General features: G+C 45.1%; 2 protein-coding genes across 5 annotated transcripts in view; both read right to left on the minus strand.

Moving 5' to 3' along the window:
* ZNF320 (zinc finger protein 320) overlaps positions 1-6,155 on the minus strand; it is a 38,373-nt gene extending 32,218 nt beyond the window's left edge. Inside the window, exon 1 of the mRNA XM_063720331.1 lies at positions 6,069-6,155. The gene's annotated coding sequence lies outside the window, so the exon portion shown is untranslated. The remainder of the gene's footprint in view (positions 1-6,068) is intronic.
* ZNF888 (zinc finger protein 888) overlaps positions 1-27,298 on the minus strand; it is a 36,365-nt gene that overhangs the window by 4,699 nt on the left and 4,368 nt on the right. The window contains exons 2-6 of one of the 4 annotated variants that reach the window (XM_054541143.2): positions 17,600-17,938; positions 12,196-12,481; positions 9,657-9,775; positions 8,696-8,783; positions 6,069-6,195 (exon numbers count right to left, since the gene is read on the minus strand). In XM_054541143.2, the coding sequence (XP_054397118.1) occupies positions 6,069-6,195; positions 8,696-8,710 (142 nt within the window). In that variant the 5' untranslated portion in view covers positions 8,711-8,783; positions 9,657-9,775; positions 12,196-12,481; positions 17,600-17,938. Of the gene's footprint in view, positions 1-6,068; positions 6,196-8,695; positions 8,835-9,656; positions 9,776-12,195; positions 12,482-17,599; positions 17,939-27,298 lie in introns of all 4 variants that reach the window. The other 3 variants (XM_054541142.2, XM_063720263.1, XM_063720262.1) reach the window with 3 other exon arrangements.

Genomic DNA, 27,298 nt, shown 5'->3' on the forward strand with positions numbered 1-27,298 from the left:
TGAGCAAAAAAGTGAGACTCCATCTCAAAAAAATAAAAGAAAATGTTAATACTCTATTTTTCTGAATAACTGTTACAAAATTACCTATATCCATGTGGAACAGGCACTTTGTAACTTTTTAAAAAAATTTTTGCTTTTTGTTTTTTTTTTGAGATGGAGTCTCACTCTGTCACCCAGGCTGGAGTGCAATGGCACAATCTGGGCTCACTGTAACCTCAACCTCCTGGGTTCAAGCAAGTCTCTTGCCTCAGCCTCCTGAGTACCTGGGATTACAGGCACATGCCACCATGCCCAGCTAATTTTTATATTTTTAGTAGAGATGGGGTTTCACCACGTTGGCAAGGCTGGTCTCGAACTCCTGACCTCAGGTGACCCACACGTCTCAGCCTCCTAAATCCTGGGATTACAGGCATGAGCCACTGCACCCGGGGGCACTTTTGACATTAATGAGTGGAATTTCTCAGTTATATTGCATACCACATACCAAAAACTCACACATAAAATCATAAAAATCAATTAATAAAATATATTATTAATTCATTAATCAAATAATAAAATATTGTAACCCATGATAAAACAAACAAGAAAATAAGTAGATTTATACAGCCTGCAGAATTCTAAAGAATTCCCTCTTAAGAAAAAAGTCACAACTTGTTCTTACCACCACCAGTACACAACATAACAAATGAAATACATGTTAAGATCACTACCTTCTAATATATGAGGTCAAGAAAATACACAGCATTATAAAGGAATAAGAATTGACTATGGCCAGGCATGGTGGCTCATGCCTGTAATCCCAGGACTTTGGGAGGCCAAGGTGGGTAGATCACCCAAGGTCAGGAGTTCTAGAACAGCCTGGCCAACATGGTGAAACCCCGTCTCAACTAAAAATACAAAAATTAGCCGGGCGTGTAATCCCTGCTACTTGGGGGACCCGAGGCAGGAGAATCACGTGACCCTGGAAGGCGGAGGTTGCAGTGAGCATAGACTGCACCATTGCACTCCAACCTTGGGGACTAGAGCGAGACTTCGTCTCAAAAAAAAAAAAAAAGAATTGAATAACAGCTGGGCGCTGTGGTGCAAGCCTGTAATCCCAGCACTTTTGGAGGCTGAGGTGGGTGGATCATGAGGTCATAAGTTCAAGACCAGCCTGGACAACATGGTGAAACCCCATCTCTACTAAAAATACAAAAAAAATAGCTATGCATGGTGGCGGGTGCCTTTAATCCCAGCTACTTGGGAGGCTGAAGCAGGAATCATTTGAACCTGGGAGGCGGAGGATGCATTGAGCTGAGATCATGCTACTGCACTCCAGCCTGGGTGAGAGAATGAGACTACATCTCAAAAAAATAAAATAAAATAAATAACTACTTCTCAAATAAGCTTTGGTAGATGTGGTATTCTCTAATAGGATGTTCCTGCAGATGCAGACTTGCAGAGAATTTAGCCATGGGTGTTGACTACCCATGAATACTAAAAGTGCATTTATAAAGAGACATTAAAGAGCTTATTGCCTGTTCCTCTTTCCACCATATTAGGACATGGCAGGAAGATGGCTGGGCTAAACCAGGAAGAAGGTTCTCACCAGGAACCAATTTGGCTGGCACTTTGCTCTTGGATTTCCCACTTCCCAAATTCATGAAAAATAAATTTCTGTCTCTTAAGCCTCCCAGTTTAAGCTATTTCCTTTTTTGTCTTTGAGATTGAGTCATGCTCTATCACCCAGGCTCAAGTGTAGTGGCATGATTCTCCTGCCTCAAGTGATTCTCCCTCCTCAGTCCAGAGTCTCACTCTGTCACCCGGGCTGGAGTGTGGTGGCATGATCTTGGCTCACTGCAACCTCCACCTCTTGGGTTCAAGTGATTCTCCTGCTTCAACCTCCCAAGTCTGGGATTACAGGTGCACACCACCATGAACTGCTAATTTTTATATTTTTAGTAGACATGGGATTTCACCATGTTGGCCAGGCTTGTCTTGAACTCCTGACCTCAAATGATTGGCCCATCTCAGCCTCCCAAAGTGCTGGAATTACAGGTGTGAGCAACTGCACCTGGCCCATTTTTGGCATTTAGTATATTTGAGATTTCACCATGTTGCACAGACTGATCTCAAACTCCTGACCTCAAGCAATCTGCCCACCTTGGTCTCTGAAAGTGCTGGGATTAGAGGAGTGAGCCACCGCAGCCAGCAGTCTAAGCTATTTCTTTTTCTTTTTCTTTTTTTGAGACGGAGTCTTGCTCTGTCACCCAGGCTGGAGTGCAGTGGCATGATCTCAGCTCACTGCAACCTCCATCTCCCAGGTTCATGCCCTTCTCCTGCCTCACCTCCTGAGTAGCTGGGACCACAGGCACCCGCCACTATGCCCATATAATTTTTTTTGTATTTTTAGTAGAGACGGGGTTTCAACATGTCAGCCAAGATGGTCTTGATCTCTTGACTTCGTGATCCTTCCACCTTGGCCTCCCAAAGTGCTGGGATTACAGGCGTGAGCCACCGTGCCCAGCATCAGTCTAAGCTATTTCTAACAGGACAGTGAAATGACAGAAACAGGAAAAAGAGCATCTTATCATCAACATCACCAAAGGCTGACAAATCTTATTAAACAAAGGAAGTTAAAAGCCTGTACTGTAAGACTTGCAATACATGAAGTCATCTAATAGCAATAACATATTTTATTTTTATTTTATTTTATTACTATTTTATTTTTTTAAGATGGAGTCTCACTCGGTCGCCCAGGCTGGAGTGCAGTGGCACAATCTCAGCTCACTGCAAGCTCTGCCTTTTGCGTTCAGGCCGTTCTCCTGCCTCAGCCTCCCAGGTAGTTGGGACTACAGGCACCCGCCACCACGCCCTAATTTTTTTGTATTTTTAGTAGAGACGGGGTTTCACCGTGTTAGTCAGGATGGTCTCGATCTCCTGAACTCGTGATCCACCCACCTCAGCCTCCCAAAGTGCTGGACTTACAGGAGTGAGCTACTGTGCCCGACCTTTATTTTTATTTTTTTTGAGATGGAATCTTGCTCTGTCGCCCAGGCTGGAGTGCGGTGGTGCAATCTCGGCTCACTGCAAGCTCTGCCTCCCAGGTTCATGCCATTCTCCTGCCTCAGCCTCCCGAGTAGCTGGGACTACAGGCGCCCGCCACCACGCCCGGCTAATTTTTTGTATTTTCAGTAGAGTCGGGGTTTCACCATGTTAGCCAGGATGGTCTCTATCTCCTGACCTCGTGATCCGCCCCCCTCGGCCTCCCAAAGTGCTGGGCTTACAGGTGTGAGCCACCATGCCTGGCCAGCAATAACATATTTTAAAAACATTGAGACAGGCCGGGCACGGTGGCTCATGCCAGTAATCCCAGCATTTTGGGAGGCTGAGGCGGGAGGATCACGTGGTCAGGAGATTGAGACAATCCTGGCTAACAAGCTGAAACCCTGTCTCTACTAAAAAAAAAATACAAAAATTTAGCCCAGCATGTTGGCAGTCACCTGCAGTCCCAGCTACTTGAGAGGCTGAGGCAGGACAATCGCTTGAACCTGGGAGGTGGAAGTTGCAGTGAGCCGAGATCATACCACTGCACTTTAGCCTGGGTGACAGACTGAGACTCTGTCTCAAAGAAAAATAATGAAAGAAGGCTAAAGAGTAACTCCAACCCAGAAGCATATACAAAGTTCTCCAGTAAAGGTAAATTAAAAAACAGATAGGTCGGGAATGGTGATTCATGCTTATAATTCCAGCACTTTGGGAGGATAAGCCAGGCGGATCACCTGAGGTCGGGAGTTCAAGACCACCCTGATCTACAAGGAGAAAGCCTGTCTTTACTAAAAATACAAAATTAGCTGGGTGTGGTGATGCATGCCTGTAATCCCAGCTACTCCAGAGGCTGATGCAGAAGAATTGCTTGAACCCGGGAGACAGAGGTTGCAGTGAGCCGAGATCGCAGCATTACATTTCAGCCTAAGTGAAGAGAGCAAAACTATGTCTCATAAACACATAAATTAATTAATAAAAGGACAGATACAGAAACTGGCATATGTGTACCTTTTCTTCATAACTAAACCTTTTTCATATTATTTAAAATTAAAAGTCATGAAAAAACACTGTAGATACATGTTAATGAAAATGCAACATACGCAGAAATAATTCTAACATAAATTTAAAATTCTACTGGAGAAGAAGTAGTTTTTGCAGGTTACGGAATTTTTTTTTTTTTTTTTTTTTTTGAGATGGAGTCTTGCTCTGTCACCCAGCCTGGAGTGCAATGTACCATCCTGGCTCACTGCAACCTCCACCTCCCGGGTTCAAGTGACTCTCCTGGATCAGCCTCCTGAGTAGCTGGGTTTACAGCTGCCCACCACCGTGCCTGGCTAAGTTTTGTAATTATACTACAGACAAAGTTTCAACATGTTAGCTAGGCTGGTTCTGAACTGACCTCAGGTGATCCGCCCCCACCTCATCCTCCCAAAGTCCTGGGATTATAGGCATGAGCCACTGTACCCAGCCAGGTTACAGAAATTTTAAGTTTCATTATTATACTATAAGTTTAAGATGTTTAACATACCTTCAACAATAACCTCTGCCCAAATATCTATACAACACACTTCACTTCTGCATACTGAAAGGAATGGACACTAATGTGGTTGTTATATTCACACTGGAATCATGCTTAAACCACTTATATGTTTACTAAGAACTAAAAGACAAAACTATTTAAAATAATAACGGTTGGGCATGGCAGCTCATGCCTGTAATCCCAGCGCTTTGGGAAGCTGAGGCAGGTGAATCACTTGAGATAAGGAGTTTGAGACCAGCCCAGCCAACATGGTGAAACCCAGTCTCTACTAAAAACACAAAGTTAGCTGGGCATGGTGGTGAGAGCCTGCAGTCCCAGCTACCCAGAAAACTGGGGCACAAGAATCCTTTGAACCCAAAAGGCGGAGGCTGCAATTAGCAAAAATTGCACCACTGCACTGTAGCCTTGGTGACAGAGTGAGACTCTGTCATAAGAAAAGAAAGAGCAGAGAGATAAGCAGGGGCAAAGAAAGATGTCCTTTCAAAGATCTCAGGATTTAAACTTTCCTTTACCCACAGAATTCTCCGACTTGCAGAGAGTTTCCCCACACACTATTTGAAGGTGGAGCTTCCACTCTGCCCATCTGAGCTCTTACCTGCATTTACACCTGTAATACATTCCCACCCATCTGGAGTTTTTTGCTATTTTCACTTCACTGTCCACAGTCCAGGGCTCTTTCTCTTGCTCCAACATGTAGATAACAGGTCAGAGACTCCTACTTATAAAAAGAAAGGACCACAAAGTGCTGGAGCTTTCCTAGTGTCCCAGCCCTATGTTTCAGTAGGAAAGAAGACATTGCAGATAGATCTAGGAAAATATTTCACTAATTCCTCCTCTGGCTGCCTCCTTCTGAATGCTTACGGAGCACTGTAATATGTAATATGTGGACATCGAGCTCTCTTCCAAGAACTACTGAATCGAAAGCACAGGAGAAGCAAACAGGGAACTGGATATTTTTAAACTCTGCTGTAAGGTTTTGTTTTTTTTTTTTGAGACAGAGTCTTGCTCTGCCATCTGGGCTGGAGTGCAGTGGTGTGTTCTTGGCTCACTAGAACCTTTGCCTCCTGGGTTTGAGTGATTCTCTTTCCTCAGCCTTTCTAGGAGCTGAGATTACAGGTGTGTGCCACCATGCCTGGCTAATTTTTGCGTTCTTAGTAGGGACTGAGTTTCTCCATGTTGGCCAGGCTGGTCTCCAACTCCTGATCTAAAGTGATCCACATACCTCCCAAGGTGCTGGGATGACAGGTGTGAGCCACCATGCCCAGCTTGCCATAAAGTTTTATGCCTACTTTAGTCCTGGAACCCACATTGAGGTATCATGAAGAATGCAGAACATCTAAACAAAGGGGACAGTGAAAGTCCAGATGCTACATCATGAAGCTTTTCATTTCAAAATCAATACAGCTTCCATTTTAGTCAAGAAAATTGTGGCTCCCAAGAGAAACAAGAGAAAATGCAAAGATACACAAGAGCACATCCCCAGGAGGGAAGTTATCCTCACCCAGGGAGACCAGGTTCCTAAAATTCTCCAGCATCACGTCCCTGTATAGAGTCCTCTGAGCAGGGTCCAGGCATTTCCACTCCTCCTGAGAGAATTCTATGGCCACATCCCTGAATGTCAATAGACCCTGAAATGAAAACACATTTTAACCAAATGGTTATGAGAGGAGTTCTTATCTTTACAGAAAATGAGAAGAAGAGAGGGGAAAGCAAGCATTTAATTGTATTGAATGTTCTGACAAATCCGAGTAAGGGATTTTTCACCACATGATGCATTTCTTTTCTTCTTTTTTTGTTTGAGATGGAGTGTTGCTCTGTCACCCAGGCTGGAGTGCAGTGGCATGATCCCGGCTCACTGCAAGCTCTACCTCACAGGTTCATACCATTCTCCTCCCTCAGCCTCCCAAGTAGATAGTACTACAGGCATCTGCCACCATGCCTGGCTAATTGTTTTGTATTTTTAGTAGAGATGGGCTTTCACCATGTTAGCCAGGATGGTCCCTATCTCCTGACCTCATGATCTGCCCATCTCAGCCCCCCAAAGTTCTGGGATTACAGGTGTGAGCCACCGTGCCTGGCCTCACATGATGTCTTTATTATACTTTTTGAAGAGGTCAAGACACCCTGTCAGTATGAATTTCTTATGTTTGTAAAAAATACAGGAAATAAATAAAAAATCAATGCAGGGTTCCTGCTATAGAAATGTTTGAAACTTTTATGGACACACCAAGTGACAGTCAGTATCTCGATGAGACAGAGCATGAGTGATGTCTTCACAGATGACAATGTCCACAGTAAAAGATCAGCCAGGTGCAGTGACACATGCCTGTAATCCCAGCTACATTGGAGGCTGAGGCAGGAGAATGGCTTGATCCCAGGAGGCAGAGGTTGTGGTGATCCCAGATCACGTCACTGCACTCCAGCCTGGGCAACAGAAACTAGGTCTCAAAATTAAAAATAAAAAATTAGTCAGGCATGGTGGCAGGCACCTGTGGTTCCAATTACTTTGAAGGCTGAGGTGGGAGGATGGCTTGACTCTGAGGGTAGAGGTTTCAGTGAGCTACGATCACGCCAGGGCACTCCAGCCTGGGCAACAAAGTGAAACCCTGTCTCAAAATAAAATAAAATACATGAAAACAAACTTACTCAAAGTACAAAATCCATTTTGTAAATGTTCACAAAATAATAAAACCTGCACAGACTCACAAAAAACTAGATGCTAATACAGAGGGTTGTCATTTGTCCCAGATTTTCAAAATATAAAAGATTTTCAAAATATATACGTGTGAGTACATATGTATGTGTATGTATATATGTGCGTGTACATATATATGTGTGTGTATATGTGTGGGGATGTGTGTATATATATATATTGTATACATATATACATATATATATAAAGGTTTTAAATATATAAAAAGTAGCAAGTTTTGTTTAACTGAAGAGGAATCTCACCTTGGTGGAAAATAACACATTGATAACTGGGGGCTGGGGGGAATCTTGTCAGATCTAAGAAAACAGGAAATGCCCCATCCTAGAGGAAGCAATCACCTTTTCAACTGCCTGGCCTGGAGGATGGAGAATCACTTGAACCCGGGAGGCAAAGTTTGAAGTAAGCTAAGATCATACCACTGCACTCCAGCCTGGGTGACAGAGCAAGATTCCGTTTCAGAAACAAACAATAATAATAATAATAATAATAATAGGTGGAATGAGAATATGGCTTTATCCTCTAGAATAAAAAAAAAAGTACTGCTCCCATATTTGAGAAAAACTGTAATCATTTTTACCAAAAGCCTGTTTCACAAGCCTCTCCATAGTTACACCACTGTCTCCATGAGTGTAATGTGCTAAGAATGGTTGAATGAATCTCCTGCAATTATTTATGTTGATTCCATATTCTTAACATAATGATGGAATCATTCATGTATTATTCATTTCCATTATATGTATTTATTTATTTATTTAAGACAGAATTTTGCTCTTGTTACCTGGGCTGGAGTGCAATGGTGCAATCTCAGGTCACTGCAACCTCCGCCTCCCGATTTCAAGTCATTCTTCTGCCTCGGTCTCCTGAGTAGCTGAGATTGCAGGCACACACCACCATGCCCAGCTAATTTTGTATTTTTACTAGAGACAGGGTTTCTCCATGTTGGTCAGACTCACTCAATTACCTAAACATGTAGTTTAATATCAGGCAGAAAACATTTCCTCTTATCGGTCTTTTCTAGAATTTACCATGTTCTTTGTGCACATTAATATGTGACTTCCATTGGCAGCTACTCTAATCTTGGTCCACAGAGAACTGACAGTGCATCCAGATGTGGCCACTGAACAATCCCTGCTGCCCAGCAGCACTGACATCATGGGACCCTCACCCTGTCTCCATCCATGTCTGGGTGTGAGCCCTTCCCAGGATCGTGCCTACTGCAACCTCTTCTTATGTTCATGTCACTGGGTCATGAGAGATGGAATCTAAGTGAGATGAGAAGGATTAAGGAAGGCATGGGTGAATGTGAGCAAACCTGTCAGGCAGGATGCTTCAGATTCAGAGAAGATTCCCAACTCCAAGGCCCAGCATTTCTGAAAGGAAGGAAACAGAACAATCCACCAAGAATATCATCTCACCTGAGGAAGAGCCATCCCTGACTCCTTTGCTTTCCTCTTCCTCTTCCAAGTTTCTTCCTCACGTACCCAGAGTCTTTAGAAGTCAATCCTGAATGTTAGAAATATGTTGTTTACTGCTCAGAGTCAACATATCCCCTCCCTGTAAAACAACAACACATAAAAAGGAGACCTCACCCTGGGAAATATGGTCCCCTCTGCTGCCCACCATACCAGGGAGGATAAACTCCTATAGGAAAACTCCCACTCCCCTTCTGGAGAAGCCCACACACACGCTGCAGCAGTAGGGATCTGGGCTGGAATGAGCTCCCCTTCAGGGCACAGACACAGACCTGACCAAACCACATGCAGAGGCTGGGTGTGGTGGCTCATGCCTGTCATCCCAGCACTCTGGGGGACCAAGGTAGGTACATTGCTTGAGCTCAGAAGTTTGAGACCAGCCTAGGCAACATGGTGAAACTCCTTCTCTATCAAAAATACAAATACTTAGCCAGGTATGGTGATGCATGTCTGTGTTTCTGTCATCCCAGCTACTTAGGAAGCTGAGGTGGAAGGATCACTTGAGCTCAGGAGTTTGAGACCAGCCTGGCAAACATGGTGAAACCCTGTCCATACCAAAAATATAAAAATTGGGTCGGGATCAATGGCTCAAGCCTGTAATACTAGCACTCTGGAAGGCCTAGGTGGGTGGATTACTTGAGGTCAGCAGTTCAAGACCATCCTGGCCAACTTGGTGAAACCTCATCTCTACTAAAAATACAAAAAGTAGCTGGGCTTTGTGGGCATCTGTAATCCCAACTACCCAGGAGGCTGAGGTTGGAGGATCACTTGAACCTGGGATGTGAAGGTTGCAGTGAGCCAAGATCACACCACTGCACTCCAGCATGAGTGACAGAATGAGACTCTAAAATAAAATAAAATACAAATACGAATACAAAAATTAGCCATGTGTCATGGCACACACCTGTAATCTCAGCTACTTGGGAGGTTGAGGCACAAGGATCGCTTGAACCCAGGAGACAGAGGTTGCAGTGGGCCAAGATCATGAGAGTGCACTCACAGCCTGGAGGACAGAGTGAGACTCTGTTCGAAAAAAAAAAAAATTCTTCGTTTCTGATGTGACTGATGCAGAGATAATAAACCTGAGCAACGTGATAGAGACTGACGGGCAGAGGGAACTTCAGATGGCAGTGGGAGGACATGGGAGATATCTCTGAGCCTATATCTGAAGGAGGAGAAAGGGACAGGGCTGTCATCATTTAGGGACATAGGATAAGAGCAGGACAATGACCTGAGACAGGAAGTATTTTGATATCTGGGAAGAGAAAAGCAAATATGACTGGGGCAGAGGGATTCATGAGATGATGGCAAGCTCCCAGGAGGAGGCTGGACACTGGCAGGGGCCCTGGACACAGGGCTGTGGAGCCACAGTGAGGAGTGGGGCTTTTGTCCTGGGGAACACAGGAAGCTGGTGGAGGGTTCCCTGCCAGGGACTGACATGACCTGCTTTAGATTTAGCTGTGATGTCCTCACAGTGAAAACATTTTCACTGAGTTACCCTAAGAAGGTCTGAGATGAGTAAGAAGATGTGTCTGAATTCTTACATGGGGGCCTGGAAGGGCTAATGGGAACGGTTGGTCTTTATCACCCCATCCTTGAAAATTAGAGAAGCATCTTTCACATACCTGGGCTAAAGAAACTTCTTTTGCAAGGTTCTGATGCCATTAATTCCTAACATTTAATTTTTCCTTACAAGAAAATTACAGTAACATTTACAAAATGCAGAAGTGTAAACACACAGCTATTGACCTTGAAAATAGGGAGGCTGAGGTAGGTGGATCACCTGAGGTCGGGAATTGTAGACCAGCCTGACCTACATGGAGGAACCCTGTCTCTACTAAAAACACAAAAACTATCCAGGCGTGGTGGGAAACGGCTGTAATCCCAGCTACTCAGCAAGGCTGAAGCAGGAGAATCACTTGAACCCGGGAGGCGGAGGTTGCAGTGAGCCAAGATCATGCCATTGCACTTCAGCCTGGGCAACAAGAGCAAAACTACATCTCAGAAAAAAAAAGAGAAAGAAAGAAAGAAAAGAAAACAGGGAAAGAGGGTCAGCTGTTGAACTAAGACAGAAGCAACTTTTTTCATTCAAGAATACATGGGTGGCCAGGTGTGATGGCTCACGCATGTATTCCCAGCACTTTGGGAGGTCGAGGCAGGTGGATCACCTGAAGTCAGGAGTTTGAGACCAGCCTGGCCAACATGGTGAAATCCTGTCTCTACTAAAAATACAAAAATTAGCTGGACTCCATCCACAACTTATTTAACCTCTTGTTGCTCCTTCTCCCCAATCTTTAGCTTGTTCTCAATCTCTATATATTTCCACCTCTTCTCCCATCTCTGCACCTCCTGAGCTCTCCCTGTTAAATTCTCTCTTCGCCGTTATACCCCCCGGCCCCACTCTCTGGCACCCCAGATTTCCCAGGTGTCCTCCCTGCTATGGTTCTACCTCTGTTCTCCTTGCCACCAGCACCACTCTGCTCTGTCTGCCCTGACTCCAAATCCCTCCTCCTCTCCCTCATTCTGATGAGCCTTCTTGTTTGCTGCCCCTTCTCCCTACCTTGCTGTCTGTCCTTCATCTCTGTACATCCAGCTTTTCTCTACATTTCTCCAGTTGCTTTTCTCCTCCTGCTTTGTTCTCTTTTGTTTCTTCACTTTTGCTGTCTCTTGGCAAATCCCTGACCATCCCCTACTTTGCCATTTGTTATGGGTCTTTCTCATTCTGCTTTTATCTGTCTCGGGTTTTCTACTGCTCTCTGATTCCCTCTCTCTGTCTCCTGATCCCTTTGGCCCACACAATCACAGGATGATTTGGCGTAAGATGCCTGCATCCTGGAGAAGCGCATTTTCCAGGGGCTGGAGCTGGGCAGACAAGAACACCCCGTGTCACAGGACAGGCCCTGGGTACCTCCCCGACGCAGGCTCAGGGAAAGCGGTGACTGTGGAGGGGAGACTTGGTGAGCAGCAGGGCCCAGCATGAGGAGGGAGGTGGGGGGCGATGACGCCTTCGGACAAGGGTGGGGTCTACAGGATCCCACCACCAGACAGAGAACTCGGCCTCCCTGGGACTGTGGTGTCAGCGCTGGGCTCCAGGGGCCGACGAGGGTGAGGCTGGGAGGCGCTAGAGCAGGAATCCACCTCTGGGGTGAGGACTTTAAAAAGCGCGGGATGGGAGGAGTCAACAGACGGTTGTGAACAGGAAAACTACGCGATAGAAACTGTATACATTGCCCTATAGCAAAAAGACCGGGGACACGGCAGCCTCAGGGCGACTTTAAACCCAAAAGGAAGTGACTTCCGGACTCCCAGGGGAATGTCTCCATTTGCTCTTGTTGAAGGAAGAAGGGCGAGAATTTCCAGGTCTGTGGAGACCCCACGTCCCAGGTACAGAATTGCCGGGGACCTGGAGGCACAGCCTTAATGCAACACAGAGCAAAACTCACCGCCGCAGTGTGACTTTCAGTCCACGCGATCCGCTTCCTGGTCCGGGCGAATCTACAAGCACAGGACAGAAGCCAGGCCTCCGTGGAGCCAACGAGGAGGTGGGCGGGGCCTGGGCGAGGTAGGGGCGGGGCGCCAGGCGGAGAGACCTGCCCTTTAGAACCGGCAGACTGCGGGGCCGGCCGGACTTGTGAGTCTCTCAGCCTCGCTCCCAGCCCGTTTTTCAGGTTTTGGTGAGGGAAGAGAGAGACCCTCTCATATTGTTTTATATTGTTTTATACTCAGTACCTGTTTGAAGAAAAAAAACAAAAAGGAAGTAAAACCAAAGACAGGCAGCCCTGCACCAGGCCCAAAACCAGGCCTGGGCCTGCCTGGCCTAAACCCAGTAGTTAAAAATCAACTCAAAACTTAGAAACCAATGTTTTTCATAGATTCCAGACATTGTATAGAAGAACATCGTGAAACTCCCTGCCCTGTTCTGTTTCTCTCTGACCACCAGTGCATGAAACTCGTTAAGTATCCCCTAGATTGTTCAATCAATCACGACCTTTCACATGAAACCTTTAGTGTTGTGAGCCCTTAAAAGGGACAGAAATTGTGCACTCGGGGAACTCAGATTTTAAGGCAGTAGCTTGCTGATGCTCCCAGCTGAATAAAGCCCTTCCTTCTACAACTTGGTGTCTGAGAGGTTTTGTCTGCAACTCGTCCTTCTATGTTGGAGGTGAGAATGGCCAGGAAGGCTGAGGCATGATTCAAAAGCTCTGGAATTGTCTAGAACAGGGATGCAAACTAGAATGTGAAATGCAAAGCCCTGCCTGGGCAGAATGTACGATCTCATGCTGGTGGTACACAGAACAGAATAGAAATCTCTCCCTTTCTATTCTCCATTTGCTTGGGAGGAAAATTCCACCCTGTGCTCAGCTTCAGAGACTTCCCTAGGGCCATGGCCTGGGATGCCGGAGGAGTGCTCAGGCCAGGGACGAGTGAGGTCACCACCTGCTGCTTAAACACAGCAGAAATGTGGAAGCAGCGGTGGGAGCCTGAGGTCCAGCTACTCAGGAAACAGTGGTGGGAGGATCATTGAGCCTGGAGGTCCAAGCCAGCCTGGAGGATGAAGTAACACCCCCTCCCGCAGGGATCCCGTCCTTGTCTCTTTTTTTTTTTAATTTTTAAAATAAAATTTTCATTGTGTGAGATAGGGACCCAACATTATTCTTTTCTATGTGGATATCCAGTTAGTTGTTCCAGCACAATTGTGGATGACATCTATTAGTTTCTTTTTTTTTAATTTACTTTCTTTTTTTCTTTTTTCTTTTTTTTTTTTTTTTTTGAGACAGAGTATTTCTCTGTCACCCAGGCTGGAGTGCATTGGCGAGATCTTGGTTCACTGCAGCCTCTGCCTTCTGGGTTGAAGCGATTCTTCTGACTCAGCCTGCATAGTAGCTGGTATTACAGGCACGCGCCACCATGCCTGGCTAATTTTTGTATTTTGGTAGAGACAGGGCTTCACCATGTTGGCCAGGCTGGTCTTGAACTCCTGACTTCAAGTGATCCGCCTGCCTCAGCCTCTCGAAGTGCTGGGATTACAGGTGTGAGTCACCATGCCAGGCCCAAGAAATACTCTTTACTTCACTTTTTAAATGTTGAGAAAATACAGTTGAAAACTAAAAAAAAATCTTCCCCAGATGAAAAATCTTCTTCACTATATAACAAAGAAATAACAACCATTTTATTAATAAAGAGCCTTAGACCTGAATGTAATGGGAAATAGAGGAAAACAGTTGAGAGTTTGAAAACAGAGAAACTTCACTGTTCTATACAACCCATTAAGTACATGTTTTCTTTTGTCTTTTTTCTTTTTTTTTTTGGAGACAAGTGTCTCACTCTGTTGCCCAGGCTAGAGTGCAGTGGCACGATCTCAGCTTACTGCAACCTCCACCTCCTGGGTTCAAGCAATTCTCCTGTCTCAGCCTCCTGAATAGCTGGAACTACAGGAGCCTGCTACCATGCTGGGCTAATTTTTGTATTTTTAGTAGAGACAGAGTTTGACCTTTTTGGTCAGGCTGGTCTCAAACTCCTGACCTCAGGTGATCCACCTACCTCAGCCTCCCAAAGTGCTGGGATTACAGGTGTGAGCCACTGCACCTGGCCTAAGTACGTGTTTTCAAGATAAACACTAATCAATCCTCAGGGAAGAGGACTTGCCAACACCCTTGGTCACACATAGTTCATCCTGGCTCTACTTGGTAATGGAGGTGACCATCTGTGTTAGCTAATTAGCTTCATCACGAGGAAGGGGGGAAAATGCTAACCCATGTCTTTTTGGCAAGTGTGAGTTTTACAACATGGTGACAGGTGCCCTCTCTAGTGAGGCTCCTACAATCCAACAGAAACTGAAGACAGCAGTAAATAATAAAATTTAGAATACATGGTTAAGTATAGAGTTTATGTGAACACAAAGCTTGAGGATAGACACCTGGAAACCTCAACTCAAAACGAAGGGGGTCTGTGTTCCCAAGTAGAGATGTTACGATTTCACACACAGGGAAAGACAGAGAAGCTTTAGCAGAATCACTACATTTTCCATTCAAGACCAGTGGATAAGTTACAGCAACTTGACTGGTGATGGATTGATACACTTCAAGAAAGGTTACTTTATCACTACATAAGAAGGAACAATCAGCCAGGTACGGTGGCTCACACCTGTAATCCCAGCTTTCAGAGGTGAGGCGGGCAAATCACAAGGTCAGGAGATTGAGACCATCCTGGCTAACACAGTGAAACCCGTCTCTACTAAAAATACAAAAAAATTAGCCGTGTGTGGTCCTGGATGCCTGTAGTCCCAGCTACTTGGGAGGCTGAGGCAGGAGAATGGCGAGAACTCAGGAGGCAGACCTTGCAGTGAGCTGAGATTGCACCCCTGAACTCCAGCCTGGGTGACAGAGCGAGACTGTCTCAAAAAAAAAAAAAGGGGACAATGATGCCAAGAGGTCTTCCTCTGGGGCTGCTCAGTCTTCTTAATTATTTACAGGAAAACTTTTGTGTTTTTATTTTTTCTTTTCTTTTTTTTTTTTGAGAGTTTCACTCTTGTTGCCCAGGCTGGAGTGCTATGGCACAATCTCAGCTCACCGCAGCCTCTGCCTCCCAGGTTTAAGCAATTCTCCTGTCTCAGCCTCCCGAGTAGCTGAGATTACAGGCATGCATCACTATGCCCAGCTAATTTTGTATTTTTAGTAGAGACAGGGTTTCTCCATGTTGAGACTGGTCTCAAACTCCTGACCTCAGGTGACCCACCCTCCTCAGCCTCCCAAAGTGCTGGGATTACAGGCGTGAGCCACCGTGCCTGGCGCTCTTTTTTTATTTTTTTTGAGACATAGTCTCGCTCTGTCACCCAGGCTGGAGTGCAGTGGTGCGATCTTGGCTCACTGCAACCTCCACCTCCCAGGTTCAAGCAACTCTTCTGCCTCAGCCTCCTGAGTAACTGGGACTACAGTTGTGCACCACTATGCCTGGCTAATTTTTGGTATTTTTAGTAGAGACGGGAGTCACCGTGTTAGCCAGGATGGTCTCAATCTGATCTCGTGATGCTCCTGTCCTGGCCTCCCAAAGTGCTGGGATTACAGACATGAGCCTCCTTGCCTGGCCACAATTTTTCTTTCTTAAATTGATATTAGGAAATTGATTTATATAGCTCTTTTTTTTTTTTTTTTTTTTTTTTGGTACGGAGTCTTGCTGTGTCACCCAGGCTGGGGTGCAGTGGCATGATCTCGGCTCACTGCAACCTCCAACTCCCCCGTTCAAGCAGTTCTCCTGCCTCAGGCTCCCAAGTAGCTGGCAATACAGACGCACCCCACCACACCCTGTAATGGCTTTGTATGTTTACTAGAGATGGGGTTTCACCACGTTGGTCACACTGGTTTCTAACTCCTGACCTGAAGTGATCCGCCCGCCTCGGCCTCCCAAAATGCTGAGATTACAGGCTTGAGCCATTGCGCCTGGCCAGGAAATCTCATAAAAGTTGTGCCTGCGGCCAGGCGCGGTGGCTCATCCCTGTAATCCCAGACTCTGTCTCAAAAAAAAAAACAAAACGTTGCGCCTGCATGCCACTGGACTCTGGTTGCATGACATGTTCCTCCCAAGGCTCAGAATTATTTAAAGTCAGTAGCTTTTAATTTGAAACATTTGATGTTTGAATTATTTAATTTCCTACTAAGATACAGGTACTATCTCCCTTGTTGTTTGCCTTACAAGGATCGCTCCCAAGTCCTTCAGAAATACACCCCTGGGTCATTAAACTGAAAAAAGGTTTAGTTACTTTCTAAAAAATACCACTTCAGGCCAGACACCGTGGCTCAAACCTGTAAACCCAGCGTTTTGGAAGGCTCAGGTGGGCGGATGACCTGAGGTCAAGAGTTCAAGACCAGCCTGACCAATATGGAGAAACCCCATCTCCACTATAAATACAAAAATTAACCAGGCATGGTGGCACGCACCTGTAGTCCCAGCTACTTGGGAGGCTGAGGCAGGAGAATTGCTTGAGCCCAACAGATGTTGGGGTGAGCCAAGATTGCGCCATTGCACTCCAGCCTGGGCAACAAGAGTGAAACTCCGTCTCAAAAACAAAAAATTAATAACAATAATAAATACAGCCAGGTGCAGAGGCTCACTCAGGTGAGATTCCATCTTAAAAAAAAGAAAGAACGCTACCACTTACACAGTAGGGCATTCTCAAAAACAAGGGCAATGCCACCTCTTTTAAGTTTGTCTTTTGTCTTTCAAGGTGTGATTTGCGACTGAAAACTTTTTCACATTCTTCACATTTGTAAGGTTTCTCTCCAGTAGGAAGTCTATGATAACATGCAAGGTGTGCTTTCTGATTAAAAACCTTGCCACATTCATTACACTTGTAAGGATTCTCTCCAGTATGAATTGCCTTATAAATTACAAGGGCTGAATTTCAACCGAAGGTCTTGTTACGCTCACTACATTTGTAAGGTTTCCCTCCAGTATGAAGTCTACGATAGCATGTAAAGATGACGTCTGACTGAAGGTCTTGCCACACTCATAACAACTGTAAGGTTTCTTACCAGTGTAACATCTACTATGGCATACAAGGCATCACTTCTGATTAAAGACCTTGTCACATACATCACATTTATATTGTTTCTATCCTAAATGGATTATCTGATGTTTCCTTAAGAGTGAGCTATAATTAAAGGATTTGCCACTCTCATTACATTGGAAAGATTATTCTCTCATGGGTACTTCCCGTTTTTTGTGTGAGTAATGAAGAATAGAGGGAATTATTCCCATAGTTATTAGAAATATGGGTTTTGGGCCTACAAGAAATTCTTTGGGATGTTGAAATTAAGGAGGCATTGTTGATAGACTTCTCAACTTGATTACCAATTTTCCATTCAGGCTGAAGTACATGCAGTTCAGACAGATGCAAATGAAAGCTTAATCCAAGCTGATTTTTAATAGGCTTGTTTCCAGCATGCCTTTGATCACGTCGGTCTGTACTACCAGTCAACTCTTTGGTTTCTGTCATGGGTGCTTCATGGTCATTTCTTTCAATTTCTCACCACTGAAACTCAAAGTCATAAATATCTTTCTTGATTTCTGGGAAGCAAAAATCTCTACTGTGATGACTTTCATGTCTTTGCAATGTCCCTGTGTGGAACACTTCTGTATTGCCTTGTCCTGTGGATAAGAACTTCTTCATCATGCATTTGGAAGAGATATCTACAAAATATAAACACCAATAGGTTTCTAATTAAGTACAGATGATAAATAATACTGAAATGTGTAAATATGAGCCAAAAAAGCAATTCTTATTTTAAACTTTCCAAACATGAGCTTCAAAGTTTAGGAACACAAAAGGAGTAAGATTCTATAATAAATAAAGGGCGATTGCATGTCCTTCAAATCATTTCTATGGAAGCCTATTTCCAAAATCATGACAAAACACTGACAGGCACAAACATGTGTAAGCCTAAAGTAAGGAATGTTTTTCCACTGTGACCCTAAAGTGTATGAGAGTTTGCAAAAAGCATATCACTGTCTATGAAAGAAGAAAAAAATGTATTCTTCATACTTACAGCATATTTACTGTATACAAATAAATGCTATAGGACCACACTACATACTATATTGGTAAATAATCCACAGCAAGCTCATGTAAGGATAACCAAAATCAATGGAAATTCTGTATTGTCAAACAATCATAGCACTGAGAAGACAAGAAAAGATTACAAAACTTAGCCGGGTGTCATGGCCTGCACCTGTATTCCCAGCTACTCAGGAGGCTGAGGCAGAAGAATTTCTTGAACCTGGGAAGGAGAAGTTTCAGTGAGCCGAGATCACACCACTGCAATTAAGCCTGGGTGACAAAGTCAGACTTTGTTTCAAAAAAAAAAAAGAAAAGAAAACAACAAAAGAAAATGTTAATACAATATTTTTCTGGATAAATATCATAAAATTACCTTTATACATGCAGAACAGGCACTTTGTGACTTAAAAAAAAAAATTTGGTAGTTTCATTTTTTTGAGACAGAGTCTTGCACTCCAGGCTGGAGTGCAATGGCACAATCTCGGCTCACTACAACTTTCGCCTCCACGGTTGAAGTGATTCTCCTGCCTCAGCCTCCTGAGTAGCTGGGATTACAGGCATGCAACACTATGCACAGCTAATTTTTGTATTTTTAGTAGAGATGGGGTTTCACCATTTTGGCCAGGCTGGTCTCAATCTCCTGACCACAAGTGATCCACATGCCTTGGCTCCCCAAAGTTCTGGGATTACAGGTGTGAGCCTCTGTGCCTGGTGGCACTTCATGACATTAACGAGTGGAGTGTGTCAGTTATATTGCATACCAGATACTGAAAAGCCATATGTAAAATCAGAAAAATTAATAATATATTGTAACCCATGATAAAACCAGCAAGAAAATAAGTACATTTATACAGCCTGCAGAATTGTAAACAACCCTCTCTTAAGAAAAAAGCCACAATGTCTACTTAACCACCAGCACACCATATAAGGCTTGAAATACATATTAATATCACTACCTTCTAGGCCAAGTGTGGTGGCTCACACCTGGGACTACAAGTCCCAGCACTTTAGGAGGCCAAGGCAGGCGGATCACAATGTCAAGAGATTGAGACCATCCTGGCCAACATGATGAAATGCCGTCTCTACTAAAAATACAAAAATTAGCTGGGCGTGGTGGTGTGTGCCTGTAATCCCAGCTACTCGGAAGGCTAAGGCAGGAGAATCGCTTAAACCCGGGAGGTAGAGGTTGAAGTGAGCCGAGATCGTGCCACTGCACTCCAGCCTGGTGAAGAGCAAGACTCCATCTCAAAAAAAAAAAAAAAAAGGAGGTCAAGAAAATACACAACAATGCTGGGTGCGGTGGCTCACGCCTGTAATCCCAGCACTTTGAGAGGCCGAGATCTGATGTAGGAGGTCAAGAAAATATACAACAATGCACGATGCGGTGGCTCACACCTGTAATCTCAGCACTTTGAGAGGCTGAGTTGGGAGGATCACGAGGTCAGGAGATTGAGACCATCTTGGCTAACATGGTGAAATCCCATCTCTACTAAAAATACAAAACATTAGCTGGGTGTGGTAGCAGGCACCTGTAGGCCCAGCTACTCCAAAAGCTGAGACAGGAGAATGGCATGAACTCGGGAGGTTGCAGTGAGCCGAGATCGCACCACTGTACTCCAGCCCGGGGGACAGAGCCAGACTCTATCTCACCAAAAAAAAAAAAAAAGAAAAAAGAAAGAAAGAAAAGAAAAGAAAAGAAAATGCAAAGCATTAAAAGGAATAAGAAAGGAATAAGAATTGACTAACAGCTGGGCACGGTGGCTCACACCTGTAATCCCAGCACTTTGGGAGGGTGAGGCTGGAGGATTATGAGGTCAGGAGTTTGAGACCAGCCTGGCCAACACGGGGAAACACTGTATCTACTAAAAACACAAAAAAATCAGCTGGGCACGGTGGTGGGCACCTGTAATCCCAGCTACTTGGGAGGCTGAGGCAGTTCTTGTGGGTGGAGGATTACCCAGGTGCCGAGGCAAGAGACTGAAGGCACAAGCCATTTCAGTATAATAAAGAAAATAGAATAAGAATAGTCATAATACAAATTAGATATAGAGATGATCATGGACAATTATCAATCATTATTATAAACATTATTAATCATTAGCTTTTAATATTACTCTTTGTTGCCTTACTAATATAACCTAGGAATAACCGGTGGGTATAGGGTCAGGTGCTGAAGGGACATGGTGAGAAGTGACCTAGAAGGCAAGAGGTGAGCCCTCTGTCACACCCGCATAAGGGTCGCTTGAGGGCTCCTTCGTCAAGCGGTAATGCCAGTGTTCAGGAAGGCACCTGTTACTTAGCAGACCACGAAAGGGAGTCTCCTTTCCTTGGAGGAAAGGAGCTTCTTGTGGAAGGCTGGATATTATCCAGGCCTGCCCGCAGTCATCCGGAGGCCTAAACCCCTCCCTGTGGTGCTGTGCTTCAATGCTCACACTCCTTGTCCACTTTCATGCTCCTCCAGTACTCCTGGCTCCTCTTTGAAGTTCATAGTAGTAAGCGGTAGAGGAAATAGTGAAAGTCTTAAAGTCTTTGATCTTTCTTGTAAGTGCATAGAAGAAAACGCTGATGTATGCTGCCTTCTCTCTCTCTGCTTCCCCTACCTAAGAGGGAAGGGCCCCCTGTCCCATGATCACGTGACTTTCTTCACCTTATCAATCGCTTAGAAGATTCACCCTCCTTACCCTGCCCCCTTGTCTTGTATGCAATAAATGTCAGCGAGCCCAACCGTTCCGGGCCACTATCGGTCACCTTAACTTGACGGTAGTGGTCCCCCAAGCCCACCTGTTTTCTCTTTATCTCTTTGTCTTGTGTCTTTACTTATTACAATCTCTTTGTCTCTGCACACGGGGAGAACACCTGCTAAGCCCCATAGGGCTGGACCCTATAAGTTCTATATATATGCATTGAAGGGGGCCTGACCCTCCACACCTTGGGTATTTCTTGTCAGGTAGGACGAGAGACTCAGAAAAGAAATAAGACACAGAGACAAAGTATAGAGAAAGAGCAGTGGGCCCAGGGGACCGGCACACTCAGCATGCGAGGACCTGCACCGGCCTCTGAGTTCCCTCAGTATTTATTGATCATTATTTTTACTATCTTAGTGAGGGGAGTGTAGTAGCAGAACAGGTGGGGAGAAGGTCAGCAGGGAAACATGTGAGCACAGGAATTTGTATCATGAATAAGTTCAAGGAAAAATACTGTGCCTGGATGTGCAAGTAGGCTAGATTTTTGTTTCTCTTTACCCAAACATCTCAGTGTAGTAAAGAGTAACAGAGCAGTATTGCTGCCAGCATATCTCACCTCCAGCCATGGGGCACTTTTCTCCTATCTCAGAATAGAACAAATGGGAATGGTCGGCTTTACACCGTGACATTCCATTGCCAGGGATGAGCAGGAGACAGAAGCCTTTCTTTTTTTTTTTTTTTTTTGAGACGGAGTCTCGCTCTGTCACCCAGGCTGGAGTGCAGTGGATCTTGGCTCACTGCAAGCTCCGCATCCTGGGTTCACACCATTCTCCTGTCTCAGCCTCCCAAGTAGCTGGGACTATAGGCACCCGCTACCACACTTGGCTAATTTTTTAGATTTTTAGTAGAGACAGAGTTTCACCGTGTTAGCCAGGATGGTCTCGATCTCCTTTTCCCGTGATCTACCCACCTTGGCCTCCCAAAGTGCTGGGATTACAGGCGTGAGCCACCGTGCCCGGCCTACAGAAGCCTTCCTCTTTTCTCAACTGCAAAGAGGCCTCCCTCTCTCACTACTCCTCCTTAGCACAGACCCTTTATGGGTGTTGGGCTGAGGGATGGTAAGGTCTTTCCTTTCCTACGAGGCCATATCTCAGGTTGTCTCAGTTGGGGGGAAACCTTGGACAATACCCAGGCTTTCTTGGGCAGAGGTCCCTGCAGCTTTCCGCAGTACATTTTGCCCCTTGTTAATAGAGAATGGAGAATGGCGATGACTTTTACCAGGCATACTGCCTGCAAACATATTGTTAACAAGGCACATCCTGCAGGGCGCTGTGGCTCACGCCTGTAATCCCAGCACTTTGGGTGGCTGAGATGGATGGATCACGAGGTCAGGAGATCCAGACCATCCTGGCTAACAGGGTGAAACCCGTCTCTACTAAAAATACAAAAAAAATTAGCCAGGCGTGGTGGCAGGCGCCTGCAGTCCCAGCTACTCAGGAGGCTGAGGCAGGAGAAAGACGTGAACCCAGGAGGCGGAGCTTGCAGTGAGCCTAGATTGTGCTACTGCAATCCAGCCTGGGAGACAGAACAAGACTCTGTCTCAAAAATAAAAATAAATAAATAATTTTTTAAAAAAGGCACATCCTGCACAGCCCTAAATCCATTAAACTTTGATTCAATACGACACATGTTTCTGTGAGCACAGGGTGGGGGCTAAAGTTACAGATTAACAGCATCTCAAAGCAGAACAATTTTTCTTAATATGGATCAAAATGGAATTTCTTGTCTTCCTTTTCCACAAAGACACAGTAACAATCTGATTTCTCTTTCTTTTCCCCACAATGCATTGCCCTTATATAGTTTGCTATGCATAAAATGCAAAACATAGAATGTGTACTGGGAAAATTTATAAACTGAGTCAGGTGTACTGGGAAAATTTATAAACTGAGTCAGAGAAAACTTTGTAGAAAACAAATTGCACAACAAAAACAAAAAAATATGATGCAGGCTATCTGGCCTAAATGTTTGTAATGGCTAAAAGCCATTATCAGATTTCTTATTCTCCAATAGGATGTTCCTGCAGATGAGGCCTTTTAGAGAATTTGGTCATCTGTGTTGACTATTCATGAATAGGACTAATGCTTTTATTTTTATTTTTTCTTTATTTATTGATTTTTGAGACAGAGTTTTGCTCTTGTTGCCCAGGCTGAAGTGCAATGGCATGATCTTGGATCACCACAACCTCGGTCTCTTCAGTTCAAGCAATTCTCCTGCCTCAGCCTCCCAAGTAACTGGGATTACAGGCATGTGCCACCGCGTGTGGTTAATTTTTTAGTTTTAGTAGAGATGTGGTTTCTCCATGTTGGTCAGTCTGGTCTCGAACTCCTGACCTCAGGTGATCTGGCTGCATCGGCCTCCCAAAGTGCTGGGATTACAGGCATGAGCCACGGCGCCTGGCCAGGACTAGTGTTTTATAAAAAAGAGACAGTAAAGTGTTCATTGCCTGTTCCTCTTTACACCATGTCAGGACACAGGAGGAAGATGGCTGGACTAAACCATGAAGAAGGATCTCACCAGGAACCAATCTGGTTGAAATCTTGCTCTTAGATTTTCCACTTTCCAGATTCATGAGAAATAAATTTCTGTGTCTGAAGCTTTCTAGTTTATGCTATTTCTTTTTTCATCTGTTTTTGAGACCGAGTCATGCTTCATCACCCAGACTGGGGTGTAGTGGCACAATTCTCCTGCCTGAGGAGATTCTCGTGCCTCAGCCTCTGGAGTAGCTAGGACTAAGGCACATGCCACCATGCCTGGTTAATTTTTTTCGTGGGGGAGAGACAGAGTCTCCCACTGTCACCCAGGTTGGAGGGCAGTGGCACAATCATGGCTCACTGCAGCATAGCCTCCCAGGCTCAAGTGATTCTCCTGTCTCAGCCTCCCAAGCAGCTGGGATTACAGGTGCATGCCACCACGGCCAGCTAATTTCTGTATTTTTAGTTGAGACAAGGATTCACCGTGTTGGCCAGGCTGGTCATGAACTTCTGACCTGAGGTGATCTGTCTTTCTCAGCCTCCCAAAATGCTGGGATTACAAGGGTGAGCTATCGTGCTTGGCCAATTTTATTTTCATTTAGTAGATTTGAGGTTTCTTTATGTTTGTGCAACTGGTCTCAAACTCCTGACCTCAAGCGATCTACCCACCTCGGCCTTTCAAAGTGCTGGAATTATAGGCATGAGCCACCGCGGCTGGCTAGTGTAAGCTATTTCTGACAGAACAGTGAAATGAGCGAGACAGGAAAAGAGGCATCTCATCATCAACATCATCAAAGATTGACAAATCTTATTAAACAAAAAAAGTTTAGAGTCTGTACTATAAAACTTCCAATACGTGAAGCAATCTAAAAGCACTAACTTGTTTTAAAAACCAGGTGGGTGAATCACTTGAGGTTGGGAGTTCGAGACTAGCCTGACCAATATGTAGAAAGTTCATCTCTACTAAAGATACAAAAATTAGCCAGGCACTGCCGGGAACAGTGGCTCACGCCTGTAATCCTAACACTTTGAAAGGCCGAGGCGGGTGAATCATGAGGTCAGGAATTTGAGACTAGCCTGACCAATATGGTGAAACCCCATCTCTACTAAAAATACAAAAAAATAGCTGAGTTTTGTGGTGCACTGTGAGGAAAAGCAAGAGAGATCAGATTGTTACAGTGTCTATGTAGAAAAAGGAAGACAAAAGAAACTCCACTTTGATCTGTACTAAGAAAAATTGTTCTACTTTAAGATGCTGTTAATCTTTAACTTTTGTCCCAACACTGTGCTCACAGAAACATGTGCTGTATTGACTCAAGGTTTAATGGATCTAGGGCTGTACAAGATGTGCCTTGGTAAAAATGTTTTTGCAGGCAGTATGCTTGGTGAAAGTCATCGCCATTCTCCATTCTCTATTAACCAGAGACACAATACACTGCAGAAAGCTGCAGGGAACCCTGCCCAAGAAAGCCTGGGTATTGTCCAGGTTTCCCCCACTGAGACAGCCTGAGATATGGCCTCATGTGAAGGGAAAGACCTGACTGTCCCCCAGCCTGACACCTGTAAACAGTCTGTGCTGAGGAGGATTAGTAAAAGAGGAAGGCCTCTGTGCCGTTGAGATAAGGGGAAAGCATCTGTCTCCTGCACGTCTCTGGGAATGGAATGACTCAGTGTAAAACCAACCAGACATTCTATTCTGAGATAGGAGAAAACCACCTTATGGCTGGAGGTGAGACATCATGGCAGCAATACTGCTCTTTACTGCACTGAGATGTTTGTGTAAAGTGAAACATAAATCTGGCCTACATGCACATCCAGGCACAGCACCTTTCCTTAAACTTATTTATGACACAGAGTATTTTGCTCACATATTTTCCTGCTGACTCTCTCCCCACCATCACCCTACAGTCCTGCCACATTCCCCTCTCCAAGATGGTAAAGATAGTGATCAACAAATACTGAGGTAACTCAGAGGCCGATGCCAGTGCAGGTCCTCACTTGCTGACCGCCAGTCCCCTGGGCCCACTTTTCTCCCTCTGTACTTTGTCTCTTTTTTCAGTCTCTCATCTCCACCTTGTGAGAAATATCCATGGGTGCCGAAGGGACAGGACCCCTTCACAAAGTGGTAGAACTATGGGAGTGAGCCACTGCACCCAGCTACACATTTACATTATAGCATCTTGACCTTCAGCTCCCCAGCTGCCTTGTGACTCTGTGTGTGTGTGTGTGTGTGCGTGTGTGTGTGTGTGTATCTTCACATGCTGTGACAGGCAAGGAAAAGCCAGTAGAGCATCATTGCCACTGGCCTGGCAGGAGGAGGTGGCCCTCAGGCTGCAGTTCACTGTGCTGTTTGCAATCTGATCCTTGGAAGAATCTTCCCTGAAGTCATGGAGCCTCCAGCTCCTCTGGAACAGAACTAGTTGTGTAGGAGTGTGTCCTTCATGCTCCTCAGGTCTCTGACCTTCTCCCCACCCTTCCTGAAGGGAATCCAGAACTCTGACTCTGAGCACATCACCTGGTGGTGTCAAAGCCCCTGCCCATCATGGCAAAACTGGGCCCTGCTGATGTGCAGAGCACGGAGACCCGGGAGCTGGAGTAAGGGATTGGCATGGATGACAAAAATGGGGATGCCTCAGCACTGCCTGAGGACACAGGGTCTGGTCTGTAGGGCTTTTCTGACCCTAGTGAGGCCTTCTCCTCTTATTTTGACTGAAATAAATAGCCACAGGAAGTTCAGATCAATCAGAGTTGAAATTTCCAGAAGAAATGTGGGACCATGCCCCAGGCCCTGAGTTTTCCCTGAGGATGCCTCAGGATCTTACCCCAGGCCCTGAGTCTTCCCTGAGGATGCCTCAGCATCTGAACCATAACCCCAGAGTAGGTGCTGCAGTTGTCCTGTGGCCAAGATGAAAACTGTGTGTCCTTCAACAAAGGGAGATACAAAACATTCAAAATAACCCATGCAGAAAGGTGTTTCTGAGTGGGCATGGTGGCTCCCACTTGTAATCCCAGCACACTGCTAGGCTGAGGCAGAAAGATCACCTGAGGTCACGAGTTTGAGACCAGCCTGGCCAACATAGTGAAACCCTATCTCTACTAAAAATACAAAAATAGGAGCAGGTGAGTTGGCTCATGCCTGTAATCCTAGCACTCTGGGAGGCTGAGACAGGTGGATTACTTGGGGTTAGGAGTTTGAGACCAGCCTGGCCAACATGGTGAAACCCCATCTCTACTAAAAATACAAAAAGTAGCTGGGCTTGGTGGGCATCTGTAATCCCAGCTACTTGGGAGGCTGAGGCAGGAGAATCGCTTTAACCAGGGAGGCGGAGGTTGCAATGAGCCAAGATTGTGCCACTGCACTCCAGCCTAGGTGATAGATTGAGAGTCAAAAGTAAAATAAAATAAAATTAAAATTAAAGTACAAAAATTAGCCAGGTGTGGTGGCACACACCTGTAACCTCAGCTACTTGCAAGGTGAGACACAAGAATCACTTGAACTCCGGAGACAGAGGTTGCAGGTAGTGAAGTCACAAGACTGCACTCACAGCCTGGATGATAGAGTGAGACTCTGTCTCAAAAAATAAAAAAAAAAAAAAAAAGAGCGTTTCTGATGTGACTGATGCAGAGATAATAAAACCTGAGTAACATGATAGAGACTGACAGGCAGAGGGAACTTCAGCTGGGGGTGGAAGGGCATGGGAGACAGCTCTGAACCTAGACCTGAAGGAGGAGATAGGGAAAGGACCATGACAATTTAGGGACATAGGGTAAGAGCAGG

The sequence above is a fragment of the Pongo abelii genome, chromosome 20 (assembly GCF_028885655.2).
Source record: "Pongo abelii isolate AG06213 chromosome 20, NHGRI_mPonAbe1-v2.0_pri, whole genome shotgun sequence".
Taxonomy (NCBI): Eukaryota; Metazoa; Chordata; class Mammalia; order Primates; family Hominidae; genus Pongo; species Pongo abelii.